The sequence below is a fragment of the Lates calcarifer genome, linkage group LG23 (assembly GCF_001640805.2).
Source record: "Lates calcarifer isolate ASB-BC8 linkage group LG23, TLL_Latcal_v3, whole genome shotgun sequence".
Classification (NCBI taxonomy): Eukaryota; Metazoa; Chordata; class Actinopteri; family Centropomidae; genus Lates; species Lates calcarifer.
The window spans coordinates 15,652,224-15,676,638 of NC_066855.1; the positions used below are offsets into that span (position 1 = coordinate 15,652,224).

A 24,415-nucleotide genomic window follows, 5' to 3' on the forward strand; every position below is an offset into this window, starting at 1 on the left:
TTATGTGTCCTTTACATTTTCTTGATTTATATTAAGATTTTGCCATTTTACAAAACCATGTTAAGCTTTTTAACACAACTGTTTTTACAAATTATTAAATCACTGAAGTTGCTAACTAAATAGCAATTATTTCCCAAAGGTTACAGAAACAAAACTTCTACCTATTTTTAAATGAAAATGTTTGTATTACTTTTATATGCGTGTTGTATTTGGTATAGCTATCTTTAAATGATTCCTGAACAAATTAATTATACATACACATTTCTTAATATTATTATGATTAGCATAAGAGACTCAATTTAATTCCCACATGCAATAATGAATCATTTAGACACTGAGAAAGATATAGAAAACTTGCACTTGAGTACACAATAATTAGTATTTTCCAGTTCTAATTTTCACCATTTAAAATAATCCTTCACTCGCCTCCTAATATATCAACAATCCAGGGGTGAAATGTAACAAAGTACATTTATTCAAGTACGGTTAAGTACTTAAGTACAGTTTTGAGGTATGTTTACTTCAGCTTCACTACATTTATCTGACAGCTGGAATTATACACTAAAAAACATTTAACAAGATTAGAAACACAATACAAAACTCTTTAAGAGAAGTAGTGTGTTCCTGAGGGAAAAGTACTTTTATATTAACTAGCTTTAATGGAAGGATGTTCCTTCAATAAGAGTTCCTCAGTTAAATATACAGTACAGTGACTCCTACTGTTCCTTTGCATGTAATTTTAAAACTTTTGCCTTATCTGCTCTCATTTGCTTGGTATTTTGTCTGTCAGATTGTCTTCCAACTGGCTTTACCACCATCATCTGTAAGTGCAATGATTTTATGTTGTCTTTGTTTTACATGTCTACTCTCATTGCCGGTTTAATGTTGTTTTGTAATAATTGCATGCATTATGCAAGTCCCTCTAAGGTTTTTATCCTTTAGTAGGGATATATAAATAGAATGTGACTTGACTTTTGGAAAACCCTGGCACATTTACAGCATTGTTGATTAATGTACACTATAAAGAAATATATACAAATAAAAGACTTTGATCACAGTTTGCTGATAACAACAGTTCTTTTACTTGATACTTGCTTTTGAGTACACCTATGAACTTGTAATGGAGTATTTACACGATTACCGCCGACTTTCTTAATTTGTTTGGAAGTTCTGAAGTAATTACAGTAAAGAGTCCACATATTTGACACGGAATGTGTTTTTTTTTAACGGGGGGGGGGGATTGTTTTTTTAAAATATTATTATTAAAAATGTTTAAAAATTATTCGTTTTGGAGGCTGATGAAAGCTTGACACTAGAATGTTCTACGCATGCTCAGTGCGAAAGCGTGTTTTGGTGTCAAGCGGCGCTGCTAGGCTAGCCGGGCCAGCTAGCAATTTTGCAAGTCATGGTGGGCCATTCAATGAGGAAAGGCTTAATCGGACAGCACTGTGGAACTTTTTAATGAAACGGGATTTGAATACTGCTCTTAGCTGATATCGGACTTTTGGGCATGAAGACATAATTCATGCGTAAGTATTAAATTAAGAGGTTTTCAATCAACTAATGCGTTACAAGCCGATACATGTGTTACACCGATTCATCGCATTAGCTAACGACAGCGGAGCCGCATATGAATAAGTGGCATTTGTGAGTGAATGAGCGGATGTAGCAGAGTGTGTTGTTTAAATTACTTTTCAAAGTAGTTGGATTGTTACGGTAGTTAGCAGCACACTAGCTAACGGGGCTAGCACCGCGTAGGCTTTAAGGTCCAATAGTAATTTAGAGTTTTCTTTAAGCCCCACCTATGCTGTATTTCTATTGGTCGGGGCTAGCTGGAGTCATGTGTCGTCACCGCGCGTGAGAACTGCAAATGGCTGAATAAACTGTCAGTCATCTTTTCACCACTTGTTGCCAGGGAGATTGTTTGATGCCAGTAGATAAAATGCCAGAAGAGGTACCTGTCACTTTTTAGGGTAAACAGAAGAGATGCAAGTTGTCAAGCTAATATGGCGACACCTCTTATCAGTTTCCAACAAGGAGATTATACGTGTGTAATGGCTATAGCCCGGGGTCTCGAAACACAAGGCAGCCTCAGATCTAACGTCGTAAGCGGTGGAGAGGAGGGAGGGACCCTGCCTGCCACCTAACGTTGTCGTTGGTGCGTGTGCTAGCCAGCCCAGCGAGCTTTCTCGACTCCCTCATTCACCTTCAGCAGCACCCACAAGAAGTAGTTGTCCTGTCAAGGGTGGGGTGATGCCTACTAAAGCCGTGTGTTCACCATCTCTGGTCTGCTGAATTTCCAAGAATGAAAAGGCACTGCGCGGTGCGAGCCGACATGACTTCTCTAGTCTTGGGAGGATGGAGTGGCTGCAGTAGGCTAGCAAGTCCTGATTTCATTGTTTTATCTTATTAACATGTGCTTAATGCAGATCTAGGTAGGTAAGACTTGCGTGTCTTAGGCTAAAAGTAGCGTGATTATAATGTTGAACTAATGTAGTTTGCAGTAGAGCAATAAAATGTAATTTCTCACTTTTGTCAGGAATGGGGAAGATGACAACCTTATGAAGAACAAAGCTTTGAGCACAAACTGGACTCTCGCAGAAGTGGAAACCCCATCTTGGATCTTATATGCCTTTTAAACTTACTGAACCCCGTTGAAGACCCTGTCCCCTCACTACCTTTAACCACTTTTTATGTTCATGTATCAATCTCCGTCTTCTAGTACTAGTACAGAAGTATTGATCCAAGATAGTTGGCCCCATTTTTGTTTTTATTTTTTACTTTCACCTTTTGTTCCTTTGTAAAGAAATGCTTTACCTGAAAAAGTACTTCACAGAGGGCCTGATTCAGTTCACCATCCTTTTGAGTCTCATTGGGGTGCGGGTGGACGTTGACACCTATCTAAGCAATCAGCTGCCCCCACTGAGAGAGATCATCCTGGGCCCTAGCTCAGCCTACACCCAGACACAGTTTCACAACCTGCGCAACACGCTGGACGGCTATGGCATCCATCCAAAAAGTGTGGACCTCGACCATTTCTTCACCACTAGACGGCTGCTGAACCAGGTGCGCCAGCTGGATCGCCTCTCTGTGCCCAGTACCGAGCTCAACACCTGGCTAGTGCATCGTGACTCTGAGACTGTGGTGTCCGCCAGCAGCCAGTCCAGCCCCAGCATTACCCTGGACAATGGGGCCGGCCTAGAGGACGTTGACAACCCTGACGCTACCCCGGCCATGAGGGGAGGAAGTGGAGCACCTGAATCCACGTACAACCTGAACGCAGCAGACAGCAGCCTGGGAGCTGTGGCCCTAGAGGGCAACCAGGAGCAGGGCAGCAGGGATGGCAATGACGACCTCACCAAAGAGGTACTGCAGCTAACACCTGGGGAACATCTGTCACAAGGAGGGGGCAGACAACTCCTTTTGACAGCTGCTCATTGTCAACAGTGTCACACAGCAGGACTTAATCATATACATACATTAAAATAAACCCTAAAGCTTAATTTAATGCAACATAAAACTCAAGTTCCTAAAAAACGTGAAAGTATAAACTCTGTTTAGGTAACATTACACACCAGTATCTTTCCTGGTCCACACCCCTGGTCTTTCTATCAGTGTCAGATATTTTTAGTCAAACCAGTTGAGTCACATTCACTACAGCTGTGATTCTGGTCACATTTAATGTCGAGTGAACTTTTAAAAGCACAGCCAACAGTCACCTTCTTGTATTTACGCTCTTCAAATGACACAAAAGAAACAACAGCTATGCTATTTTATATCTTAACTAGTTATATATTAGCCTCATTTCTATTTATAGTAGTTTATTGTGGTGAGTGGTTACTTTTCTATTTCACTTTTTTTACTTGAGAAAACTTGTAGAGAATGGGCACATTGATGCAGTGGAGTTGGGGGTCCCACAAAGTCATTCTTATACTGTAATTCACTGAGACTTCTTTCTGATCATATGATAACCACCATGCCAAAGTGTTGATGTCATGGTTGCATCATCTGACCATATTTCTGTTACATGATCTGCCTCTCTCTGCTTCCAAAATTACCCACGCAAATGAAATAAAAAAAAAAACTGCCCATATAAAAGATAAACAGTATAAGTGCTAGCTTATTGTCATAAGTAAGTAAACATTTCACTCATAAATAGCCTGAAAATGTTGCAGCCTTCACTATCTTTGCACAGTAACTGGTTATTAAAGTAACTTCTCTCTGCACAGGACCATTTTTCAATGGTTACTATATGTTTTTTTAGGACATTGACTTGATTGACATCCTATGGCGACAGGACATTGACCTTGGTGCAGGAAGAGAAGTGTTCAACTACAGCAACCGTCAGAAGGAGAGTGAGGAGGAGAAGCCCAACCCACAGGAGAACAAAGATGAGGAACAGGAGAGCTGGAGAAATGGAGTAAACCTACAAGGGGCTCAGCCGGTAGACGGGGAGACTGGAGAGAGTATTCCAGAGCAGGTTTGTAGACATTACGGATCCTCATATCTTAGTGTTTTGTCCAGTGGGAGGTGGTACATTTAGCTGCCTTATGCTACATAAAAACAAAATGGAAACGTGGGAGCTGCACACCGATGATAAAAAAGATAATGTCGTCTGTTGGAAATGAATTTTTACTCACGTGGGATCTAGATCGTTCATTTTCACCATTTGCCTAAGACACTGGTGACTGAAAAATTGTGTTCACTGAAAAATTTGCATATAACAGTGTCATCTTGTTGAGTCTCACCATTCGATGAGTGAGGTCTCAGATAGTTAAAGGTGAGATAAAGTCAAGCTGTTGCAGTTTGATGCATGCACATTTTTTTTTAAACAAGCTGTGACCTAACAAGCTGTAAACAAGCTCATTTTACTGAGATGTGATACCACTGCTTCACTTTTATTTCAGGGCTTAACATCCAAATGAATTTTTCAGTGGAGAACTGGTCATTCAGAATCACTAGACCCAGTAAGATATAAATTTAATCCTCGCAAAATGTCTGATGCACACACATGCAGCTCATTCAGCACTGGTATCCGTGGTATCCGTGGTATCTGTGGTATCGGTGACATTCTTCTGATAAGGGAGCACTTGCTTTAAAAATATGCTTTCCTTTTTATGTTGTTTAAGAGTAGTCTGACTTGACCAGCTGAGTAGCTGAACATTAACTAGACCAATACACAGAATAGTTATCAACACAGCAAGGTATTAAAATTGTTAGAAACTAATGTGAGATTAGGGAGGGATCTTCTGACCTGTGCAGAGTTGTGAAGTGTGAACACAAACCAGGCCATGACTGAAAGGCAATGATGTATCTAATAAACTGAGCTACAGGTGTGAAAGCACCTTAAAAGAATCAGTACTTTACTAATATAACCTTTTTTTTGTTGTTACTTAGCTCCCAGGTCTTGGCTCACAGACTTCACTGTCTCTACAAGAATGTTTGAGGCTGTTGGAGGCCACTTTCCCTTTTGGTGAAGAATCTGAGGTAAAAACAGAAATGTTTCACATGAAATGCAAACAGTGTATAGGAAGATATTACCATGTTGTTTGGTGTGGAAAAACGACAGTAAAAATGATTTGTGTTTTTATTCATGTGTATGTTATTTCCATCAGTTTCCAGCCCCAGTTGTCACTCCAGAAATAGCAGTTTCCAATGAAGAAGTTCCTTCTACATCTCAGGGCCTCCCTCTGGCACCACAGCTGCCCCCAGCAGAGCCTCAGTTAGACCTGGAGCAGCAGTGGCAAGACATCATGGCCATCATGGAGCTACAAGTATGTAACAACTCATGACATCACCACCAACTCACAGATCCAAAACAAAAGCATAATGTGAGCAACAATATATATCTCTATTAAAAGTTATTTTAGGGTCTTTTCTGTGTCTAAGAGTCAAATAATTTAGCCTTAAAGAGAGGAAAAATGCAGACTTTCTCTCATAATTATTTTGCACAAATGTGTCCTTCATAATTTGAGAAATATAGATTTTCCTTAATAAAATATTCCTGTTTGAAGGCAATGGAGGTGAACAACACTTCGCTCCAAGCCAACTCCAGCAGTGTTAGCAGTGGGACAACTGAGTCAAACACAGCGGGAAACTTTGGACTTTCTACTCGCTCAACACCAATAAACCAGGATGTCAGCCTGCACCAGGCCTCCCTCCCCAGCTGCAGCCAAGACTTCCCCCAGATTTTCAACCCCCAATTGGACTCTGTTAGCATCACACCAAGACCCACCATGCTCAGACTTTCCTCCAGCAACTCCACCAACGTCAACTCCACTTTTGGAGCCACTAACCTGACTGGGATCTTTCTCCCACCGCACATTAACAGTTCCAGTAACAACATTACAGCCACACCTATCCTCCCTGATCCGTTCAGCACCTTGCTGGAAGAGTCCATGCTCGATGAGATCAGCTTGCTGGACCTTGCCATGGAGGAGGGCTTCAGCCAGGCCCAGGCTTCCCAGTTGGAGGATGAGCTTGACTCAGATTCTGGTCTTTCCCTGGACTCCAGCCACAGCCCGGCCTCGCCGAGCAGCTCCGAGACATCCTGCTCCTCCGCAGCTTCTTCCTCCTCAACGTCTGCCACCTTCTCAGAGGAAGGAGCTGTAGGATACAGCACTGACTCTGAGGTGGCCAATGCGGAGACAGAGGAAGGTGCTGTTGGTGGTTACCAGCCAGGGTACAGTAAGCTCTGCCGTATGAGCTATCAGGACCCCTCCCAGTTCCACAGCCTCCCTCAGCTCGACAGCATCAGCCACAATCATACTTACAACCTGCCACTTTCCCCTGCATTCACCGAGCACCCAGAGCTCCCCATCTCAACTGGGAAGAAGACTGTGCGCGACAAACAGAGCTCAAAGCTTCAGCCTGCTCAGGACTTGCTCGACAAGCACTCCAGTCGTGATGAACGCCGAGCCCGGGCCATGAAAATCCCCTTCTCCAATGACAAGATCATCAACCTGCCTGTTGAAGAGTTCAACGAGCTTCTAGCCAAGCACCACCTGAGTGAAGCCCAGCTAGCCCTCATCCGCGACATCCGCAGGCGTGGCAAGAACAAGATGGCGGCCCAGAACTGCCGCAAGCGCAAGCTGGACACCATCATAAACCTGGAGCAAGGCGTCCAAGACCTGAGGCGCGACAAGGCCCGGCTGCTGAAGGAGAAGATGGAGTTCATTCGTTCCATCCGGCAGATGAAGCAGAAAATGCAGAGTTTGTACCAAGAGGTGTTCACTCAGCTACGAGACGAGGAGGGCCGGCCCTATCCTCCCAGCGAGTACTCGCTCCAGTACAGCGCCGACGGCAGCGTGCTGATCATGCCCCGCTGCATGACGACTGCTGAGCAGAACCGTAAGCCCGAGAAAAAACAGAAAGACAAAAAGAAGTGAGAGGGACAAACTGCTGTTTATTCTATCACTTTGCTAAATCAGTAAGAAAGATTTCTGCAGATGAAAGAGAGATGTCCTTTTTTCCTTTAAGAAGATTCTGGTGAGTAGAAAAATGAAATTGTTGACTACTCTTCCTGCATTAGTTTCTCCCTTTTCATTCTGTTACTACATTTTTTTTCCCTGGAAAAACTTTGAAGCAGAAGTAGCTCTTCGTTTTGAGTACTGATATTTCATTATGTAGACGGTGGGGAAACCAATGAGTGGGGAGAAGAGGGATATAAAAGGACATAAAATGAGCTATTAGAAAAATTTTAGCTGCTCTTGATCCTTTTGCACCAAACCACTGAGGATGGAGAAGATTCATAGGGTAAAGAAGGGACTGGTATCGAGAAAAGTGGGAGTAAAAGAACACTGTCAACAAGGATGGTTGGAATACCTATGCACTGAAGGTTTGAAAGGACTATCAGATCACACCCCACCCTGGAGACTTTTAGTGATTTTCATGGTCACTGAGGCTTTTAAGTTGTAAAATCTTCAGGCAAAGAACAGCACCTATGGTTTGTGAGAGTTTAGATACCAAAGGCTAAAGGAAGTCCATCATTTTAGGATGCCATTAACACCTATACTAACCAAAGGTTGTATGGTGCACCTCACTTGATCTGAATACATCTTAAATGCTCAAACACTGCACTCCAATTCTGTAGGTTTGTATCACAAATTCCAGTTTTTGAGTCAGTTTGTGTGAGTGGCATCGAGGCTCAGAAGGCCCTAAACAGATCGGGTTTAATGTGTGAAAGGAGAATGTTGAGACAAGAGAGAGTCAGAGGCTGAGTGTTCCTGGGTCGGCCACTGCTAAAAGAGGCCTGGAGGTGAAGTCCGGCAAGAGGAGGAGGTGGATGTTTTTAGGGAGGAGGCACACTGCATTGCAAAATGTATCAACTTCCTTATAAATTATACATAGCACTGTAATTTGTCTTTAAAAGGCTTGGCTATATGCATTTTGCCGTGTCTGTCGCTATTCCTTCGCTGCAGGTTTAAATACGGGAGCTGTGTTAAGGAAGGCTCTTATTAACTGTTCATAATCTGTAGTATAAGCAAGGTTATAGGTCTAGGTCTCATCAGCTTTACATAAAAGTCTACACCCTCTTTGTTGATTTGAAAACTTTGCACAGAGCCTAAAATCACAAGAGGAATCTTAGGGTATTGTGATGAGCCCAGAGCTCCAGAGAATACCGTATGATTACCATCAACTCCAGGCTGTTATAAATCAAAGCTATGGGTTATTTGTTTTGTTTATTTTCCTCTTGGATGCCCCGTTTGAAGCATTAACTTTAAGCAGGCTCAGTTGTCGCTGTGGTGTAGCGATTATTCCTTTTTAAGTAACTTATTTGCCAACGTTACCCAATTTAAAAGTCACTTGAGGCCATTTTTTAACTGCTGTAAAGCCGAGTTGTTGGGCTTAAATATTATGAGTCCTATGTTTTTAGGGTTTTGTGTTGATAACAAAGTGAGCCAAGTTGTTAAGTGAGATAAAAAGTTATTTGAATGCGTGGAATGACAAGTGTGTGTTGTGGCCACTTTGATTTGAATGCCTTTATTTCACAATCTCATTATCCTTCACGTTAAAGGTTTTGAGAACTGAAGAAAAAACGTTCTCGAAGTAGAAGTGCTATTACTTGTCTATTTGAATGAAGTTCGTCAGTACGTGTTAACATCGACCTCTGTAAAAAAAAATAAAAAATAAAAGTTGTTGCAGCTGAGATAGCAGTTAGGCTAGAATATTTACAAGAGGCTGAACAGAACTCGCAACATTAAGATGATGTCCAAAAAAAATTGTTTTTTGAAAGGAGTCCTCATTAAATGTGATATTCAGGCATGAAACTCTGGTTAACATTCACTTCAGTGTAACCCAGTGCAACACCAACTATTTAGTACTGCTACTACTTAGTGCACTTTTTTTGTCTGTCTTGTTATGTAAATATTTTCATGTTTGTGTTTGTCATGATTTATGAAGTTTGTCAAATGTCTCCATTAAGTCTCACCCTCTGCTTTCAGTTTGGATGTAGTTCCCTGTTTTGAGATATTTGCTGGCAATCAAGAATTGTTTTTATTGATTAATAAAGTGTTTTTATTTTCACCTGTGACTCTTGTGTTCTAGTTGTCATGAATGGTAGATGATCCAGGTGACTTAGTGGTTTAACATCAGTCAGTTTCAGATTTTTGTGCAGCTCCACTCTTTAATGTGCAAATTTAACCCAGTGCTTGTTGGAGAACCAGGGGACTGTGAATAACCAAAACTGGGTGACAGAGGTGTGACAATTAGTCAACAACAATCGTTTGCTTGAGAAGTTACTTTGACATTGAAGAACCTGGAAAGGTTCCTCTGTCAAAGTTAAAGTTGCTGCGTCTTCTTGTTTTGCTTTAGAGTAAATGTAATATTGTAGGTTTTTAACCGTTGGTTGAACATAAGAAGATTTTCCATTAATCGGACTGAGAAAATACTTGGAATATTAGTCACTAATTAAAATATGTGTTAGTGGCAGCCCTGCTAACAATAACCCTGTTTTATTAAAAGCGACACCAGTATGAAACAGGACAGTAACAAAAAGTGGTTTATTTTCCAAAACTGACAAGCAAGACTATATAATGAAAAACACTACAAAGTTACCTGTGACCAAAGTAATCACTGAAAAGAGCTCATAACCGTACACCAAATGAGTCCTAAGGAAACAGCAAAGATGAGCACAGTTTTGCCCTGAAAAGCACCGATGAACCGAGTAAGAAAAAAGAAAAAAACAACAAAAGGCACACTAATGAAATAAAAACATCACCTCACTGATACGATGTTATGGCAAGATGACTGAGCACTGGACCAAATGTTATGTGAAAATGATACTGAAATAGCCGAGCAATTCTTCAAACTGGAATGGATACTGGAAATTAACACTGTTTTACAATTCAAATGGACAGGGTTTTGTCAGGCAAACCTGAATCATATATACATTTAGATTATATCCAGATAAAAGTTGAGTCAAATGAGTGATACTACACCAGAAGACAAATGAGTCCAATGGCGTCTTGCTTGTCTCTGCCCCCCTCCCTCCCTCCTCCCTCTTGCCAATCTCCTGTTGAAAGTACAATGGAGTTCAAAACTACAGTTTCTTTCTTTGCCCCTGCCCCTTGGCCCTGTGTTAGTTTTTCTCATCCTTTTTCTCATCTTCGGTGGGATACGAGTGCCAAGTGAGTCTCTCTTCATAGAACGCGATGACCACCTGCGGACACTTCACATTGGCCTCCTTTGCCGGCACCAGGTCAGCCTCGTCAGAATTTTTCCTGTACAAGCACACAGACGCTTAATGACACATTTTAAGTCCCAAACAATTGGGGCAGTTATTCAGCCACTGATGTTCCAGTTTCAGCAGGTTAAACTGTGCTATACAGCGCACACAAACCATTTCATGAGGAACATGAGTTCTCCTGTAGAATCTGTGGCACCAATAATCCTTTCTGGATCCAGACCTCTGGCAAAACCCCTTAGTTTCTCTGTCTGAGGATCAAAGAACAAAAATACAACTTAAATAAACTGTAAAACAACATTTTTTTAAAAAAAATAAATGTATATCGCCTATAGTATATCACTGTTTCTATAATTTTGTGGCTGGAATCTGAATTTACGGGGTTTTGGGAAAACTGATGTAAAAACAGGAAATGTCTGAGACATATTTAACTTTGTCAATCAACATGGATGTTCAAAGGCTTCATGTTTGTGTGTGTAGCTGCCTGTATAAATCTACGAGATCCAAATGCTGATACACAAAAAAAAAGAACGAGTGTTAACAATCTTGTCTTTCTGCAAATGTTGACACCGAATCCAAATGTCCACACTGCAAACTGTTCACTGGCAGAAGTCAGATACAAGAGTTTAAACTGTAATCTGCTTGAGTTTTATTTATGTGCAGTTGCCAAAAAGATGAAAGATCTTTTCTTCATTTGCTTTTGCCTACGAGTCTTCTTAGGCTGCGGTATGTTTAGTGTCAGTTTTTAAAATATAATGCATCTGTCATCTTTTTCCTTTGACACATTGGTAAAGCTGTAACTAATGATTGTTTTCATTATTGATTAATCTGCTGATTATTTTATCAATTTATGAATTCATGATTTTGTCAATAAAATGTTAAAAACAGCCTGTTGCAGTTTCTCACAACTCAAAGTGACGTCTTCAGATGTCTTATTTTGTCTGACCAACTGTCAAAAACTAAAAGATTAGGGTCAGATAAAATAAAGAAAAGCATCAAATACTAAAATCTGAGAAGCTGGAACCAGTAACTGTTTGCTTTTTTAAAAAATAAAAAATATCAAAATAGTTGCAGATGAATTTTCTGTTATTTATCTAACTGACTCATCTTTTCAGTTCAACAAATGTATATTAAGGTTAAATATAGTTACCACATCTGTATTGCAATTAATTGTGTGTGATCAATTCATTAAGTTTGGTGAAGTCTGGACCCCAAGCCAGCCTGCACAAAGCCAACTTGAGCCCTCTTGTGGACTTGTAATTGTAGATTTGGACAGCCCCAGGAAGTCCGGACATTTGGATTCAGCCTGAGAATTTCCCATAAAGAAGGCGTGTGACCACACAGAAGGTGCCTGGCATGTGGAGGAGGGAGGGGGTGGGTGGGCTGTGACTGGTTGACTGATCCCAAAATAAGGCAGTGCTGAAGTGGACACCTGAATGTCCATATGGTTCAGAAACCAGCACCCTGAGTTGAGAAAACTGATCAGAGTCTGTGTTGTGGGAACTGCAGGAGGAGGAGGTTTTTCATGACAAAAACCTGCTTACCTTGATGAGGTTTGAGGTTTTGTCTGAACTACAATTAACACCTCCCACATGCAACCCTTCATCTACCCAATCTTACTGCAGCTGATTTTTGTTTTACCATTCTTTCCTGGCAAAATTGTAAACTGCTCTGCACACAAAAATGCAGAGAAATATCCCTGTAATGCTGTGTGGATCGAAAGAGCTGACGACACCAGAGCGAAGCAAGGAATAACTAAACAAAACTCAACAGTGCAACTTTTTTATTAGACATATTATTACATTTTACACACTGATGTGGCTATGCAATCAGATTCATAGTGGTGTCAAAACATTTGACTACGCAGACTACTAATCAGTTGTCTCCATGCAGGTGTAAATGCAATGTTCAAATGCAGCTTTTGACAGTTTAAATCCATGAATGACTGTTTTTGTTTGTGCTGGTTCTTTCAGGTTGGCACACTAGGTGTGTCAAGACCCTTGGTATAACACAGCACCTGGCAATATTCATATTGAGTCCATTAGTCAGTATTTATACAACTTAAAACTAAAAGTAATGTCATCTAAGAACTGTTTGTTCCAATCAATGCCAAAATGAAAACAGGATTAAGATCTTGTAGCACAACATTTTCTCATAAATTTTGTACAAACACTCAAACACTTAACTGACTCAGTGTGATTCCAAAACAATAAAATATGACACCACCACTTTAGGCACATCTACGTAGATCCCTGTGTGTGAGGGCAGAAAAAACGCTGCTGCTGCTGCTGCTCTGCACCAGAGAACATCAACTGTGCCAAACAAATTCATAAAACAACCATTTAGGGAGGCAAACAAAAACAAAGAATTGGGACTTACGTCGTCTTTTTTCTTCTTTGATTTACTTTCGTCTCCATCTGCATCTCCGGCTGCCTTCCTCTTTCCGTCGTGCGCAGATTTCTGGGACTGCAGAAATTCTGCGATCAAATCTGGACAGTCCAAGTTATCTTCTGGCTCCCATGTATTATCTTCACTGCAGATATGAGTACATAAAAAAATGCACCTGTTTGACATGCTGGTATTTCATTCTATTCTTTGTTCTCTGATTTAGAGGGCTGAAAAAACAGAATAATGACAAGAAAAGATGGATGGAGAGGATGATGTTACACCTATAAATACAATTAACTCGCCAAATGCACTCACTCAGAGAAGCCTTTCCACTTAAGAAGGTACTCTACCCTCCCTTTCACCACTCGCCGATTCAGGACCTTTTCCACCACGTATTCTTCCTCTTCCTCCTCTTCCTCCGCCACATCATCTGCCTTCTTGTCCTTCTTCTCAGCTGAAGTCATTTTGCTCTCTGATGGGTTTAAAAACAGGAGAAAATGAGCGGATACTTACCCCACTTTTTTCACGACTGCTGAGCCTTGAAACTGAAAACTCTTACTGCCTGCAGGTGTTAAGATTCTGTGGCATTTGTTTGGGACATGTGCTACTCTGTGTGGTTCACAAATGAATGGGAAACAGTTGTGTTGAGTTCAGTTTCTAATGGATGACAGACATTTATAGTGACACTTTGTTGACATACATAACTTTATCCATTCCTTGACTCTTGACACACACCTTACCGCACAAGGACAAGTGATACAGAGAAATTTATGTTAGAAAAAATAATGATATATAAAACCTTCTGTAACAGTGGGACCATCGTTAGAGGGTTCTGTAGTCAGGCTCATACTCATCAGGTAGACCTTGGGACCAGCAGGTTCCTAGTCAACGTCAAGATTGTTGCATGATGGAAGCAAGCGGGAGTCAATGTGGTAGAGAGGAGAAAACAGCATTGGAGAATGGGATTTATTGAAAGGATACATGGGTGACAATGTGAAGCAATGCAGATTAACAGCAATATGTGTGGTTCACTTTGTGATATAATTTTGTTGCCCATTATGTGTTTGCTTATTTTGTCTAGGGCTGGCACTATTAGTTTTTCCAGTCAATCAATTAGCCCATGAAATTATTATTTTTTTTTTTTTTAATGCACAGGGCATCGCAGAGCCTTTATAATCCAACTAAGTAAAATGATTTAAGTTTCATGTGTAACAAAAAAGCAAGAAATTCTCACAATATTTGACACTGTTTGTATTTTTGCTAAAACGGTTGCCAGTTATTTTTAATTGTACTGATTAACTGATTAATCAACTAAACTGTTACAGGTCTAATTTTGTCTCAGTTACGGGTTTCTATTTTGAAAAGGCTGTCTAATCTGCATCACCTAAAGTTACCCATGTACCCTCTGACATGATGTAAACGCATTGGACCTCTTAATAGGCGGGGGTGTGAGTGTTTCACGTGTATCTTAGCTGAAGTGCAAAAAATATGACCCTCACCGAATACATTATTCATCAACCTTACCAAGATAATTGTATATACTGAGGTATATACCTCAGTATTTTTGTTAATAATGCAGCGGTGGCAGACTAAGGTATTTATGGCCGTGCCTGGTACTGCCAGCGCCAACAACAGGAGGTTTGCAACACCTGGCGGCGGCTTAGCAGCATGTAACGTTTAGTGTTGAGACACAGAGCTAATAATAAAGCTACTTTAAGTTGTCGTGGTGGAGACAAACGCCGTGCACCCTCAGTTAAAGGGAGATTTTTCCTGCTAACATTAGCTAGCAAAAAGAAAAAAACACCACACGACAAAGCCTCAAAGGGACCCACAGTTTGCAGCTAGCTGGCGTCTCCTCCATATTGCTTTCTCGTTAGCAACTAATGCAAGATACTCTGGGATGTCTGTCGATTATAATGATCGTAACTAGTGTTACTGTTAATGTGAAACGTGACTCCTAGCTAATCGCAAATGTGATTTTCACCCACCCCTCACTGAAAATATGCACATTAGGCTAGCTAACGTTAGACCCGTGCACAATCAAACGATACAACACGTTTGGAGGGAGGAGGAGGGGGAGACAAAAATTAAACTCACCTCACAATGACTTACAATCTCACTGGTTTTAAAAGTTCCACCCGAACCGAAATAAAACAACACGATATGCTTTGACTTGCAGTTCTACAGTAATAACGTCGCTGTTTGTGTTGAAAATGTATCGTTTCCGCCCCTTCTTCGTCTGGTATGAGAGAAGGGAAAAAAAGTCCGCTGGTCCGTTGAAGCGCGACGAGCGTGCAGCTTCACAGATTCACAAAACACATGGATTTACTCATCAGTGTAACCAGAGCAGGTGATGCTGCGTGCATGTGACGTATAGATCTGTGAATGCAGAGTGTGGGCAAACGGCGGACTGGATTATTGGAACGGCCTCACTGGCATGATAAAAACAGTAGGTAAATAACTGAAAAAAACTGATTTACTTCATTAATCTCAGTGGGAAATTGTGTTGTTACTCAAGATTGACCCATATTTTAGTCATTTAAAAATAGCATTTATTTACACATTTGTTTTAGTATCTAGGGGAAAAGTCTTAATTCGTGTTAGTAAGTGAGAGTTAACAGAGCTACAGCAGCAGTTTATGTTAATCCTCCTATGGAAAAAAAAAGACTCTTAAGCATAAACATGATTGCAATTTTTGCATTATGAGACTGGAGATGTAATTGATCGTTCATCTGTGGTTGAATGAAAGCATTGTTGGTGACAGACACATCTGTTATGTCATGGTCAGATAGACAAAATTCTAAAATGTACAAGGATACAAGGGCATTTATTGTCATCTATTACAGTACAGTGCTCCGTTATGATGACATGAAATTGCATTTCATGCAGGTTTGGTGAGAAAAGTAGTGTGACTTTAAAGTTAAGAGGAGTTAAATTTAAATTAATAAATACAAATAACAGCAATACATAACAAGAAGAGCAATGCAATAAAATTAAATGAGATTAACTTGAGGTGAGCTGCATGGTAGTAAAGAGAACTATGTGCAGGGTTAATGGATTATAACTAGGTAACTCATAATTTCATTGATTTCTTGTCTCATAATTTTGAAATAATACGTCATAATAATTACATACATAATCACATAATGTTTTTCGTGGAAGCCTTACAAACTAATAAACGTGAAGCGATCTACTGATGTTCTTAATAATTGTTATTTAATTTATTTTGTAACTTGAAGCCACGCCCCTCTCTTACGCCAGCACGCACCCTCCTCAGGCCGTAACGTCACGTCATGACGTCGCAGCGATGCTTGTGACTTGCGAAATGGAGCTAGGAGCAGGTCGAAACAACAAGCCTCTGTGTCTGAGGATCTTATTCCGAAATAAAACTGAAACATCGACAGGCAGGACAACATTGACAACAGCCGATTGGATACCACCACAGCAGCTAACACACACCTCATGAAAGTAAGTAGTTGTAGACTAGGATTAGCCTGTAGCTGATATTTCCTTTAGCTAGAGTGTTTAGCCAGACGAACTAACTCATCTTTTAAAAAAGTCGTTAGGTTTCATATCATGACAACTGTGTCTCTTAATTGGGGATTTCAATAGTAATTTAGTTTCTTTGGTGTCGCTTTCATTTTGTTTGAACAGTGTGAAGTGGGTGGATACTTTACATCATCCACAAACTGTTAAATTCTGCATGTTTCTGATGGTCAGTTCTACTTTTCAAAGAGGATGAGGACGTATAGACAACAGCAGGAAAAAACTCCTATCATATCAAGAATATTTAGTCTGTTTTAATAGGGGGAATAGCTGTGACAAGAATGGACAGATTATGAGAAAATAGGCCCCTGGGCACAAGAAAGTGAAAGCCCTCACGCCCCCCTAAATATGGACAAGAGACCCAGTCTGAAAGAGGTGCAAAGTGACACAGCCATGATATTTGTGTCCATTTTTGTCTCTTGGTATTTTTCACTATTTAAATAATTGAAAATTATTTTTATTGTCGATTGATTAAACAACTAATGATTATAGCTCTATTTGTTGAGAGGCTCTGACCTGTGTCCAGTAGGCCCATTAGGTTATCCGTTCATGGTTGCAAGTATTAGTAACAGTGGCGAGAAGGGAAGAGGGTAATGAAAGTTCCAGCTTCTTACATTTGAAGCTTTTTTCTCTAAATATCTTTGGTGAGACAAAAGAGGAAGCTGAGGACATTGCTTTGCACGTTTTATTTTCTTCTCTGATATTTCACAGTATCTTGATAATGAAACTGTTAGTTGCAGCCCTTATTGGCATGTTCCTTTCCTTACTAGTACGCCATTGCTGATTATCAGTATTGGTTGCAATAGCTAACACTGGCATGCCAATATACTAGGCTTTTTGCAGTATCACTGTCAGAGAGGAAGCAGAGAGGCAGATAGATGTGTTTTATCAGGTTTATGATGGGTGAGTTAGACAGATGTTTGTTTAAACACAGGAACAAACTAACCTAACAGAGACTTTTACAAAGCTACACAGAGACCCAACAAACTGCTTTAAGACCAGGAGAGGTGAGAGCTTGTTGCTCTTTGGAAAAGCTCTTAAGAGTCTGAACACTTTGCTCTTGTTGGGTGGTAAAGAGAAATGCCTGCGAGCATGACTCAGTTGATTTTAGCTGACCAGCTTCTCTTTTAGAGGATGACTCATCAACTCATGACAACACTATAGAAAAGGTACATAGTTTGAGCTTCTGATCCAGTTTATTGAATTCTCTCATCATTGATTTCTCTGTGTTTTCTTGCAGTGCAGCACTTGATAGGATGAACAGCAATCACGAAGAAGATGTAAGTAACTCCCCACTTCCTCTTTTTATATATTAAAACACAACATTCATTTATAATGTGAGATCTACTGTTGGTGAAACCTATAGAGAGAAATTTCTACAGGGATACAGCTTCCTTTTTTGAACAAGCTTCCACAAACAACTGCCAAAGAACAATACTTCTATTGATGTGTTTAAGGGCATTTCGGGAATTGTGCTTCTGTGTAGAGGATGTGGCATGTGTTGTGCCGACACTGTGATCAAGATGTTAATCAGTTAGTTAAACCATGATACTGTAACACACGCTCACAAAACACAGTTTTGTTTCTTATTTAAACTTATGAAATTATGCCTCTGTTTCTGTCCTTCAGGAGTTTGTTGCAGTGCGGGTCCAAGATCCCCGCATTCAGAATGAAGGCTCATGGAATTCATATGTGGATTATAAAATATTCCTACACGTGAGTATTGAGAAAAAATTTTTAAATATAGTAAGTACGACTGGCAACTTATCTGATAACAGTTAAAGGCGTTTTTCAAGAAGAAATGTCTCTGGTTTCTACTTCTCAAATGGAAAGATTTGCTTTCTTTGTTTTATTTTATTGTGAACTGAATATTTTTAAGTTGTGCACTTCTTGGCCAGACAAAAGAAAGACATTTATAGACAACACCTTGGATTCCTTGGGCATTTTCCTCTGATTTTCTAACCTGCACTGAGGTGTTAGCAATGAGACAAATCTTAAAATGCACTTTGAGTTGTCTTTGTAGTTGAACCCTGCCACACAAATAAAAACAGTTTCATGACACTTAAAGGAAGTGTTCTGCCAGATAAGAGCTACTGGTCGTTGTATATCTTTGTAGTCATTATTGCCACTAATCTACAAACATACAGTGTTCTATTAAGCTTGAAGCTCTACAAAAAGGTACCAGCAGCAGTAAATAGCCTGCAGCTTTAGATACTTGATAAGAACTTTGTGTCCCTTTCCAGCCTAACGGAACCTCAGTCTTTGGTAACCTCAGAGTCTGCAGCAAACAGATTCCCTACATTTTTTGTTTGGACAGGAGTTGATGTTGTTGTCTAGGCAGTGGTTTGTGCTGAGGAATGCTGTGTCAGCGTTAAGGTTCCATGGCCAGATGGATATGTTGCGTGGGTGTTGACTCATGAAATTGGTAAAGATCATGTGACCTCATGTGATCTTACATCATTTGGCTTGTGGTCAATATGACATTGCTTTGCACAGATAAATGTGAGCTGTAAATGCACACAATGGTAAAATTAGAGTCCAAACAAGCAGCTTTTCTCATTTCAGTTCCACAGATACCTTCCAGAAAAGTACTTTGCGGCTTTTTTACTTCCTGTTACTGTGCAAAAAATATAAACATTATGCAGCATTTAACTATCTCACTGCAGGTCTTGAAAACAATTAAAAGGTATGCTAAAAGTCATTGGCACTAACATTAGTTATAGAAGGTTTTTGTATGTGATCAAGACAAAACCTGGCCATAAATCAGACCTCTGAATTATTTACATTAATTAGGTATTTTTTAATTGGTTAACCCATTTTTAATGATAAATTATTTATATTAGGAATAATGACAAAAATGTGAAATCAATGTCAATACATTTTATTCATTGTTTTATTCTTGAACTAATCATGCCTACTGGTGTTTATTGATATCTTTAATACTTTCAGTTCATGATCATGAATGGATAGATGGATATTTGTATAGAATATTCTAAAGCTTGCAAAAGAGACACCTAAATGTGACTCAATGTCTTATTGCTTCACTACATGTTATTTTCATTATTGATTCATCCTGTAGATTATTGTTTTGTCTATAAAATGCCAGGAAATGGTCAAAACTGCCTGTTAAAATTCACCACAGCCCAAGCTGATGTCTTTGTCATGTTTTGTCTGACCAACAGTCCAAAAATCAAAAGATAATCACTTTTGTACAAGACAAAGAAAAGCATAAATTTTCACATTTGAGAAACTGGACTAAAATCAATTTTTTGTTGATCAACTAATTGAATAATTGACAATATGTCTGAATAAAGGTATCCAGTGCAGTGAAGGTATATATTTATTCTCACTAATTCTCTTTATTGTGGCTTCAAGTGAATGGCCTGATTGAGACAAACTGATGCTTCTCAGAACTTTTATCCCCTAATGTAATTTGTTTACTTACTTTAATGACTTGAGAACTGAACCGGCACAGCCTGTACTATAATTGATTATAGTCAGTCAGAAGCTGGCTTGTTACGCAAACATCAGTGGACTCTGTCACACCTCACTGGAACCACTGGCATGTGATAACACATTAGTTCTGCTGTAAGTGCAGCAGCAGCTGAGACAGCTGAAGCATGAGTCAGTCTAGTCACATCAGTTCCAAAAATAGATAGAAGTAATGGAAAAGTAATCTCAGTAAATTGTTAAAATCAAGGATATGGCTGGTGTTTTTTTTTTTAAAGACCCTATTTAAAAAGGTTCTTATTTTTAATAAATGAATCCACAGACCAACAGCAAGGCCTTCACGGCCAAGACGTCCTGTGTGCGTCGGCGCTACAGTGAGTTTGTCTGGCTCAAGAGGAAGCTGCAGAAGAACGCTGGCTTGGTGTAAGTAGTTGTGAAAGATCATCCTGTTCATGTGCTCTTTCTTTCCAAAGGAGACAGTAGAGAGCTTTTGCTGGTTCATCCCAGGCTAAAATTGTGGCACAGGAATTGAAGACACCTTCCTCCCATTTACTAAAACTGTTTTAGAAATGTTATTCTTAAAGGTGCTAGATGTTTGTTTTTGCTATCGCTACATAGCTAATGTTTGCTTTAACAGCTGTTTGTTTACCAAGAGCTTCAGCCATTGTTGTCTTTACAAGACAAGAGGTTAGAATACACCCTCTGGGCTGCGTTACTTCTAGCTACAGTCTTCAAACATGGAGAGTGAAGCCTTTTTGCTTGCTGCCATCCCTCCAGGCCAGTCCCAGACCTACCAGGAAAATCTTTCCTCTCCTTCAACAATGAGGACTTTCTGGAGAGGAGAAGAAAAGGGCTTCAGGCCTTCTTGGACAAGTCAGTTCTTCATCTTATTCTTCTATAAACAACTCAGCATTTGATTTGATACAGTTACGTGAGATATTATTTATCGACAACAATTATTTTTTGTACTTTTGTCCTGACAGGGTGGTGCACACGACAGTATGCCTGTCAGACAGCCAGCTCCACCTCTTTCTGCAGACCCAGCTGCCCGTTGGTCACATCCAGGACTGCGTTCAGGGCCACACTCCCTACTCTGTGACAGACGCCATCCTCACCTACGCCTCATCTAACTGGGGCTTGGCTCAGGCTCAGGAGGATGATTCCATCAAGGAGCCAAGTTTGACTGTTTCTTATGAGTCCATGGAGAGGTAAGAGGGAGGGATCTAAACCACTGACATATCACTGATGGTAATAAGATTCAGTGCCAATATAAAAACATTGCTTAATGCAGGGATGAACCATTAGTTAATGAATTACAGCTTCACATTTATAGTTTGAATTGGATGTAAATAGACACTGATCTGGATATTGCGTTGTGTAGTATTTATTTAACTTCAGAAGGCAGATGGCTGCCCAGCCTGAGCCTGGTTCTGTCAGAGGTCTCTTCCTGTTAAAAGGGAGTTTTTCTTCTCCGCTGTTGCCAAGTGCTTGTTTATTCTGGGATCTGTTTGGTTTGTCTCTATAGTATCGTAGGTCTCAAACTTACTCTGTAAAGTGTTTTGATATAATGGATGTTGTGATTTGGCACTATATGGATAAAATCTAATTTAATTGAATAATTGGACATTTTGGGGAATAAATTTGTTAACTTCCTTGCTGAGAGTTAGAAGACTGATAACATCATCTACTGTAATTGTTGGGCATGAAAATGAATAAGCATATTTTCCAAAATGTAATCAGTCCTTAAAGCACATGTAATTTTTTGTCCCACTCCACAGCCCAGCTCCTCATCAACCGTGCTTACAACCCAATGAGACTTTCATCCCTGAGCTTCTCTCATGTGGAGACTCTGACCCTCTACTTGAGCTCCATGATAAGGACACAGCTGAACTGCAGCACAAGGAGAAATCCTCAATAAGGATCCTCCAGAAGAACAACCATCTACAGGCTGTTGTTGAGTGTGACCGTGGCCCGGCAGAGGCAACCTTTTTTCTGGGTGACAACCAGGATGACACAGAAAGCCTCAGCCTTGTAGAACAGACCCAGCAGAGAAGCTGTCAGATGCAGACACCAGTGGAGGTGCACTCACCCATGGGGACAGGCTTAGAAGAGGACTGTGGGGTGGATAGTGTCTTTACAGAAAGAGAGGAAAAGGAAGGCCTTCTGATATTAGATAAAAAAGAAATGACTGTACACTATTCAGAAATGGAGGTGAAGGCTAATCAACTGGAAAGTCCTGGGGAGGCAAATGTAGACAAGGTGACCTGTGAGCCAGAAAAATGTATGAATTCTGGAGTGATTTCAGATTTTAAGGACAATGACTCTGAGAAACATGTCACAGAAAGCAACACCAGATCTCAGGAAGAAGTTCTAGAGGTCATCTGCTCTGAGAAGCAGGTTTTAGAAAACCACATCATCTCTGAGGTAAATGGTCTCGACCACACTGATAGCACTGAGGGTCCCGCTTCAGATGTCAGTTGTCTGGAGGAGTTAAGCAAGTCAGAAGGGCAAAAAGAGCAAGACAGTACAAAAGGTTATGAATTTGAAAGCAAAGAGGAGACACCACTTCAGTCAGAAATCCATGCAGAAACCTGTGATGTGAACAGTCTCTCCGAGGTTGGAAGTAGTGATGCTGTTCAAGAAACGGACCAAAAGGAAGTCGAACAAGAAGTGGATTTGGTTGGGACCAAAGATGAGAGCAATGAAGACAGCCACTCACTGCCATCTTCCAATGAGAGCATCGTCAAGGTCAGCGATGAAGAAAGCATTTGTGATGATGAGTCTAAAGACTTGATCCAGGCTGCAAATGGCCTCATGAAAAGTTCTCCTGAGGAGGTCTCTCACTGGTCAAAGGCAGAAGCCTCCAGCAGGAACATTTTGGACCTACAGATGAATGGATGCTCTGCCCAAGAGAATGAGGACCAGCAATATATTACATCTCTGGACCTTAACTCGACTGTAGCTGGTGGAGATTTGACTGAAAGTAGTGACTTCAGCATCTTAGAGACCAGCAGCGTGCCTGGAGTAGTACCTGATAGTAAATGTATGGAGCAGGAAACCCTGTCCTTGCTGTCTTTGGATGCCTCAGAGGAGACTCATGAGGTGCAGGTGCATTAGTCAAACAGCTGCAACGCCACCTGCAGCTCATGAGACCACACTGCACGCCCACTGAGCCACAGCAATGGATGGTGGGAGTTGCCCTCTGCAAGAGACGCATTCGGACACAAGGTACACACTGGGATTTTTGTTGTGTTACATTATACTTCATTTACGTCACCAGTCAGTCATGTTGTAGGTATAACTTGATTTTAAAATAGTGTTCATCTAATTTTAAAATGATTATCTTCATTTGCACTCAGGTACACTAAATATTTGACACTGTTTTTCTCCTTTAATTCCTCTGCCATGCACGATGATTGGGTTTTTTGGGAAGAGCAGACAGTGCCCAACTTCACAAACACATACATGTATCTTGGACTGATTATTTAAAATCTGGGTCCTGACAATATCTAGAGAACTAATGGTTTAAATTTTGATACACTGAATATTTTTGTCACTGAAATGTCCTACAATAAACAAACATTTGAGAGACAAATGACAACAGGCATGTACACTGGGATTAAAGTTAAATGTTTTTATATTAACACTCACATGTTCATATATACTTTGAAACAGGACTGCAGAATCTCGATTAATCAAATAGTCGATCGACAGAACATTTATCTGCAACTACTCTGATAATCAAGTAATCATCGGTCAATTTTAAGCAAAAATGTTGAATATTTGATGCTGCCATGCTCCCAAATATGAGGATTTGATGCTTTGTCATACTTGATACTAAACTTGAGTATTTCTGGATTTAAAGATGTCACCTTTGGCTGTGGGAGATTACAACAGGCATTTTTTTCACAATTTTCATCAGAAAAAATAAATAATTGATAATTTTAATAGGGGAAAAATCAGCAGATTAATTGTTAGTTGTAGCCCCGCTTCAAAAGAAATTTTGGTTGCTGTAATTGTTACTGGTGCCTGTACTGACCATCAAGAGACATCTCTCTAACGTGATTCAGCTCAAGCTAACGAGGCTTCAGTGCTCTGAGTTAGACAAATCGTGTGGATATTTTTAAATTCCAGTTTCAAGTCACTGGAGAATCATGCACATTTACTCCTGCTCTTAATGTGAATGCCATAAAAAATCTCCCATAATATTTAAGTTCAGAGTTTCCTATTGACTCCTGTAAGACCAGTGTCTCCACAACAGTCCTGTTATAACTGTTTATGATGAAACATATAACTTATATCGCTGATATCAGAGATCAGCATTAAACCAGTTTGGTAACATGTTTG

The 24,415-nt window shown here is 40.2% G+C and overlaps 3 protein-coding genes across 9 annotated transcripts; 2 read left to right on the forward strand and 1 right to left on the reverse strand.

Annotated features, from left to right (window-relative positions):
* The first annotated feature begins 14 nt into the window (after positions 1-14).
* nfe2l1b (nfe2 like bZIP transcription factor 1b) lies at positions 15-9,525 on the forward strand. Of its 4 annotated transcripts, none has more exons than XM_018689398.2 (6): positions 15-823; positions 2,540-3,366; positions 4,265-4,480; positions 5,398-5,487; positions 5,616-5,774; positions 6,015-9,525. In XM_018689398.2, exons 2-6 carry the CDS (start codon positions 2,809-2,811, stop codon positions 7,386-7,388), a joined length of 2,397 nt encoding a protein of 798 aa, XP_018544914.1. In that variant the 5' UTR covers positions 15-823; positions 2,540-2,808; the 3' UTR covers positions 7,389-9,525. The 4 variants fall into 4 exon arrangements, with proteins under 4 accessions (XP_018544914.1, XP_050922360.1, XP_018544912.1 ...); XM_051066403.1 differs by lacking the exon at positions 15-823 and adding an exon at positions 1,337-1,529 and having other exon boundaries at positions 4,298-4,480; XM_018689396.2 differs by lacking the exon at positions 15-823 and adding an exon at positions 1,338-1,529.
* A 459-nt stretch (positions 9,526-9,984) lies between these two features.
* On the reverse strand, positions 9,985-15,374 carry cbx1b (chromobox homolog 1b (HP1 beta homolog Drosophila)). 3 transcript variants are annotated; one of them, XM_018689405.2, is made up of 6 exons: positions 15,185-15,374; positions 13,872-13,953; positions 13,388-13,544; positions 13,064-13,217; positions 10,841-10,935; positions 9,985-10,721 (listed from the first exon to the last, which is right to left on the reverse strand). In XM_018689405.2, exons 2-6 carry the CDS (start codon positions 13,924-13,926, stop codon positions 10,580-10,582), a joined length of 603 nt encoding a protein of 200 aa, XP_018544921.1. In that variant the 5' UTR covers positions 13,927-13,953; positions 15,185-15,374; the 3' UTR covers positions 9,985-10,579. The 3 variants fall into 3 exon arrangements, with proteins under 3 accessions (XP_018544921.1, XP_018544920.1, XP_018544922.1); XM_018689404.2 differs by having other exon boundaries at positions 15,170-15,373; XM_018689406.2 differs by lacking the exon at positions 13,872-13,953 and having other exon boundaries at positions 15,170-15,374.
* A 989-nt stretch (positions 15,375-16,363) lies between these two features.
* On the forward strand, positions 16,364-23,528 carry snx11 (sorting nexin 11). 2 transcript variants are annotated; one of them, XM_018689442.2, is made up of 7 exons: positions 16,364-16,540; positions 17,859-17,898; positions 18,248-18,334; positions 20,391-20,491; positions 20,846-20,941; positions 21,052-21,276; positions 21,847-23,528. In XM_018689442.2, the coding sequence occupies exons 2-7, from the start codon at positions 17,875-17,877 to the stop codon at positions 23,183-23,185; spliced, it is 1,872 nt and encodes a 623-aa protein (XP_018544958.1). In that variant the 5' UTR covers positions 16,364-16,540; positions 17,859-17,874; the 3' UTR covers positions 23,186-23,528. The 2 variants fall into 2 exon arrangements, with proteins under 2 accessions (XP_018544958.1, XP_018544959.1); XM_018689443.2 differs by having other exon boundaries at positions 17,864-17,898.
* The last annotated feature ends 887 nt before the right edge of the window (positions 23,529-24,415 follow it).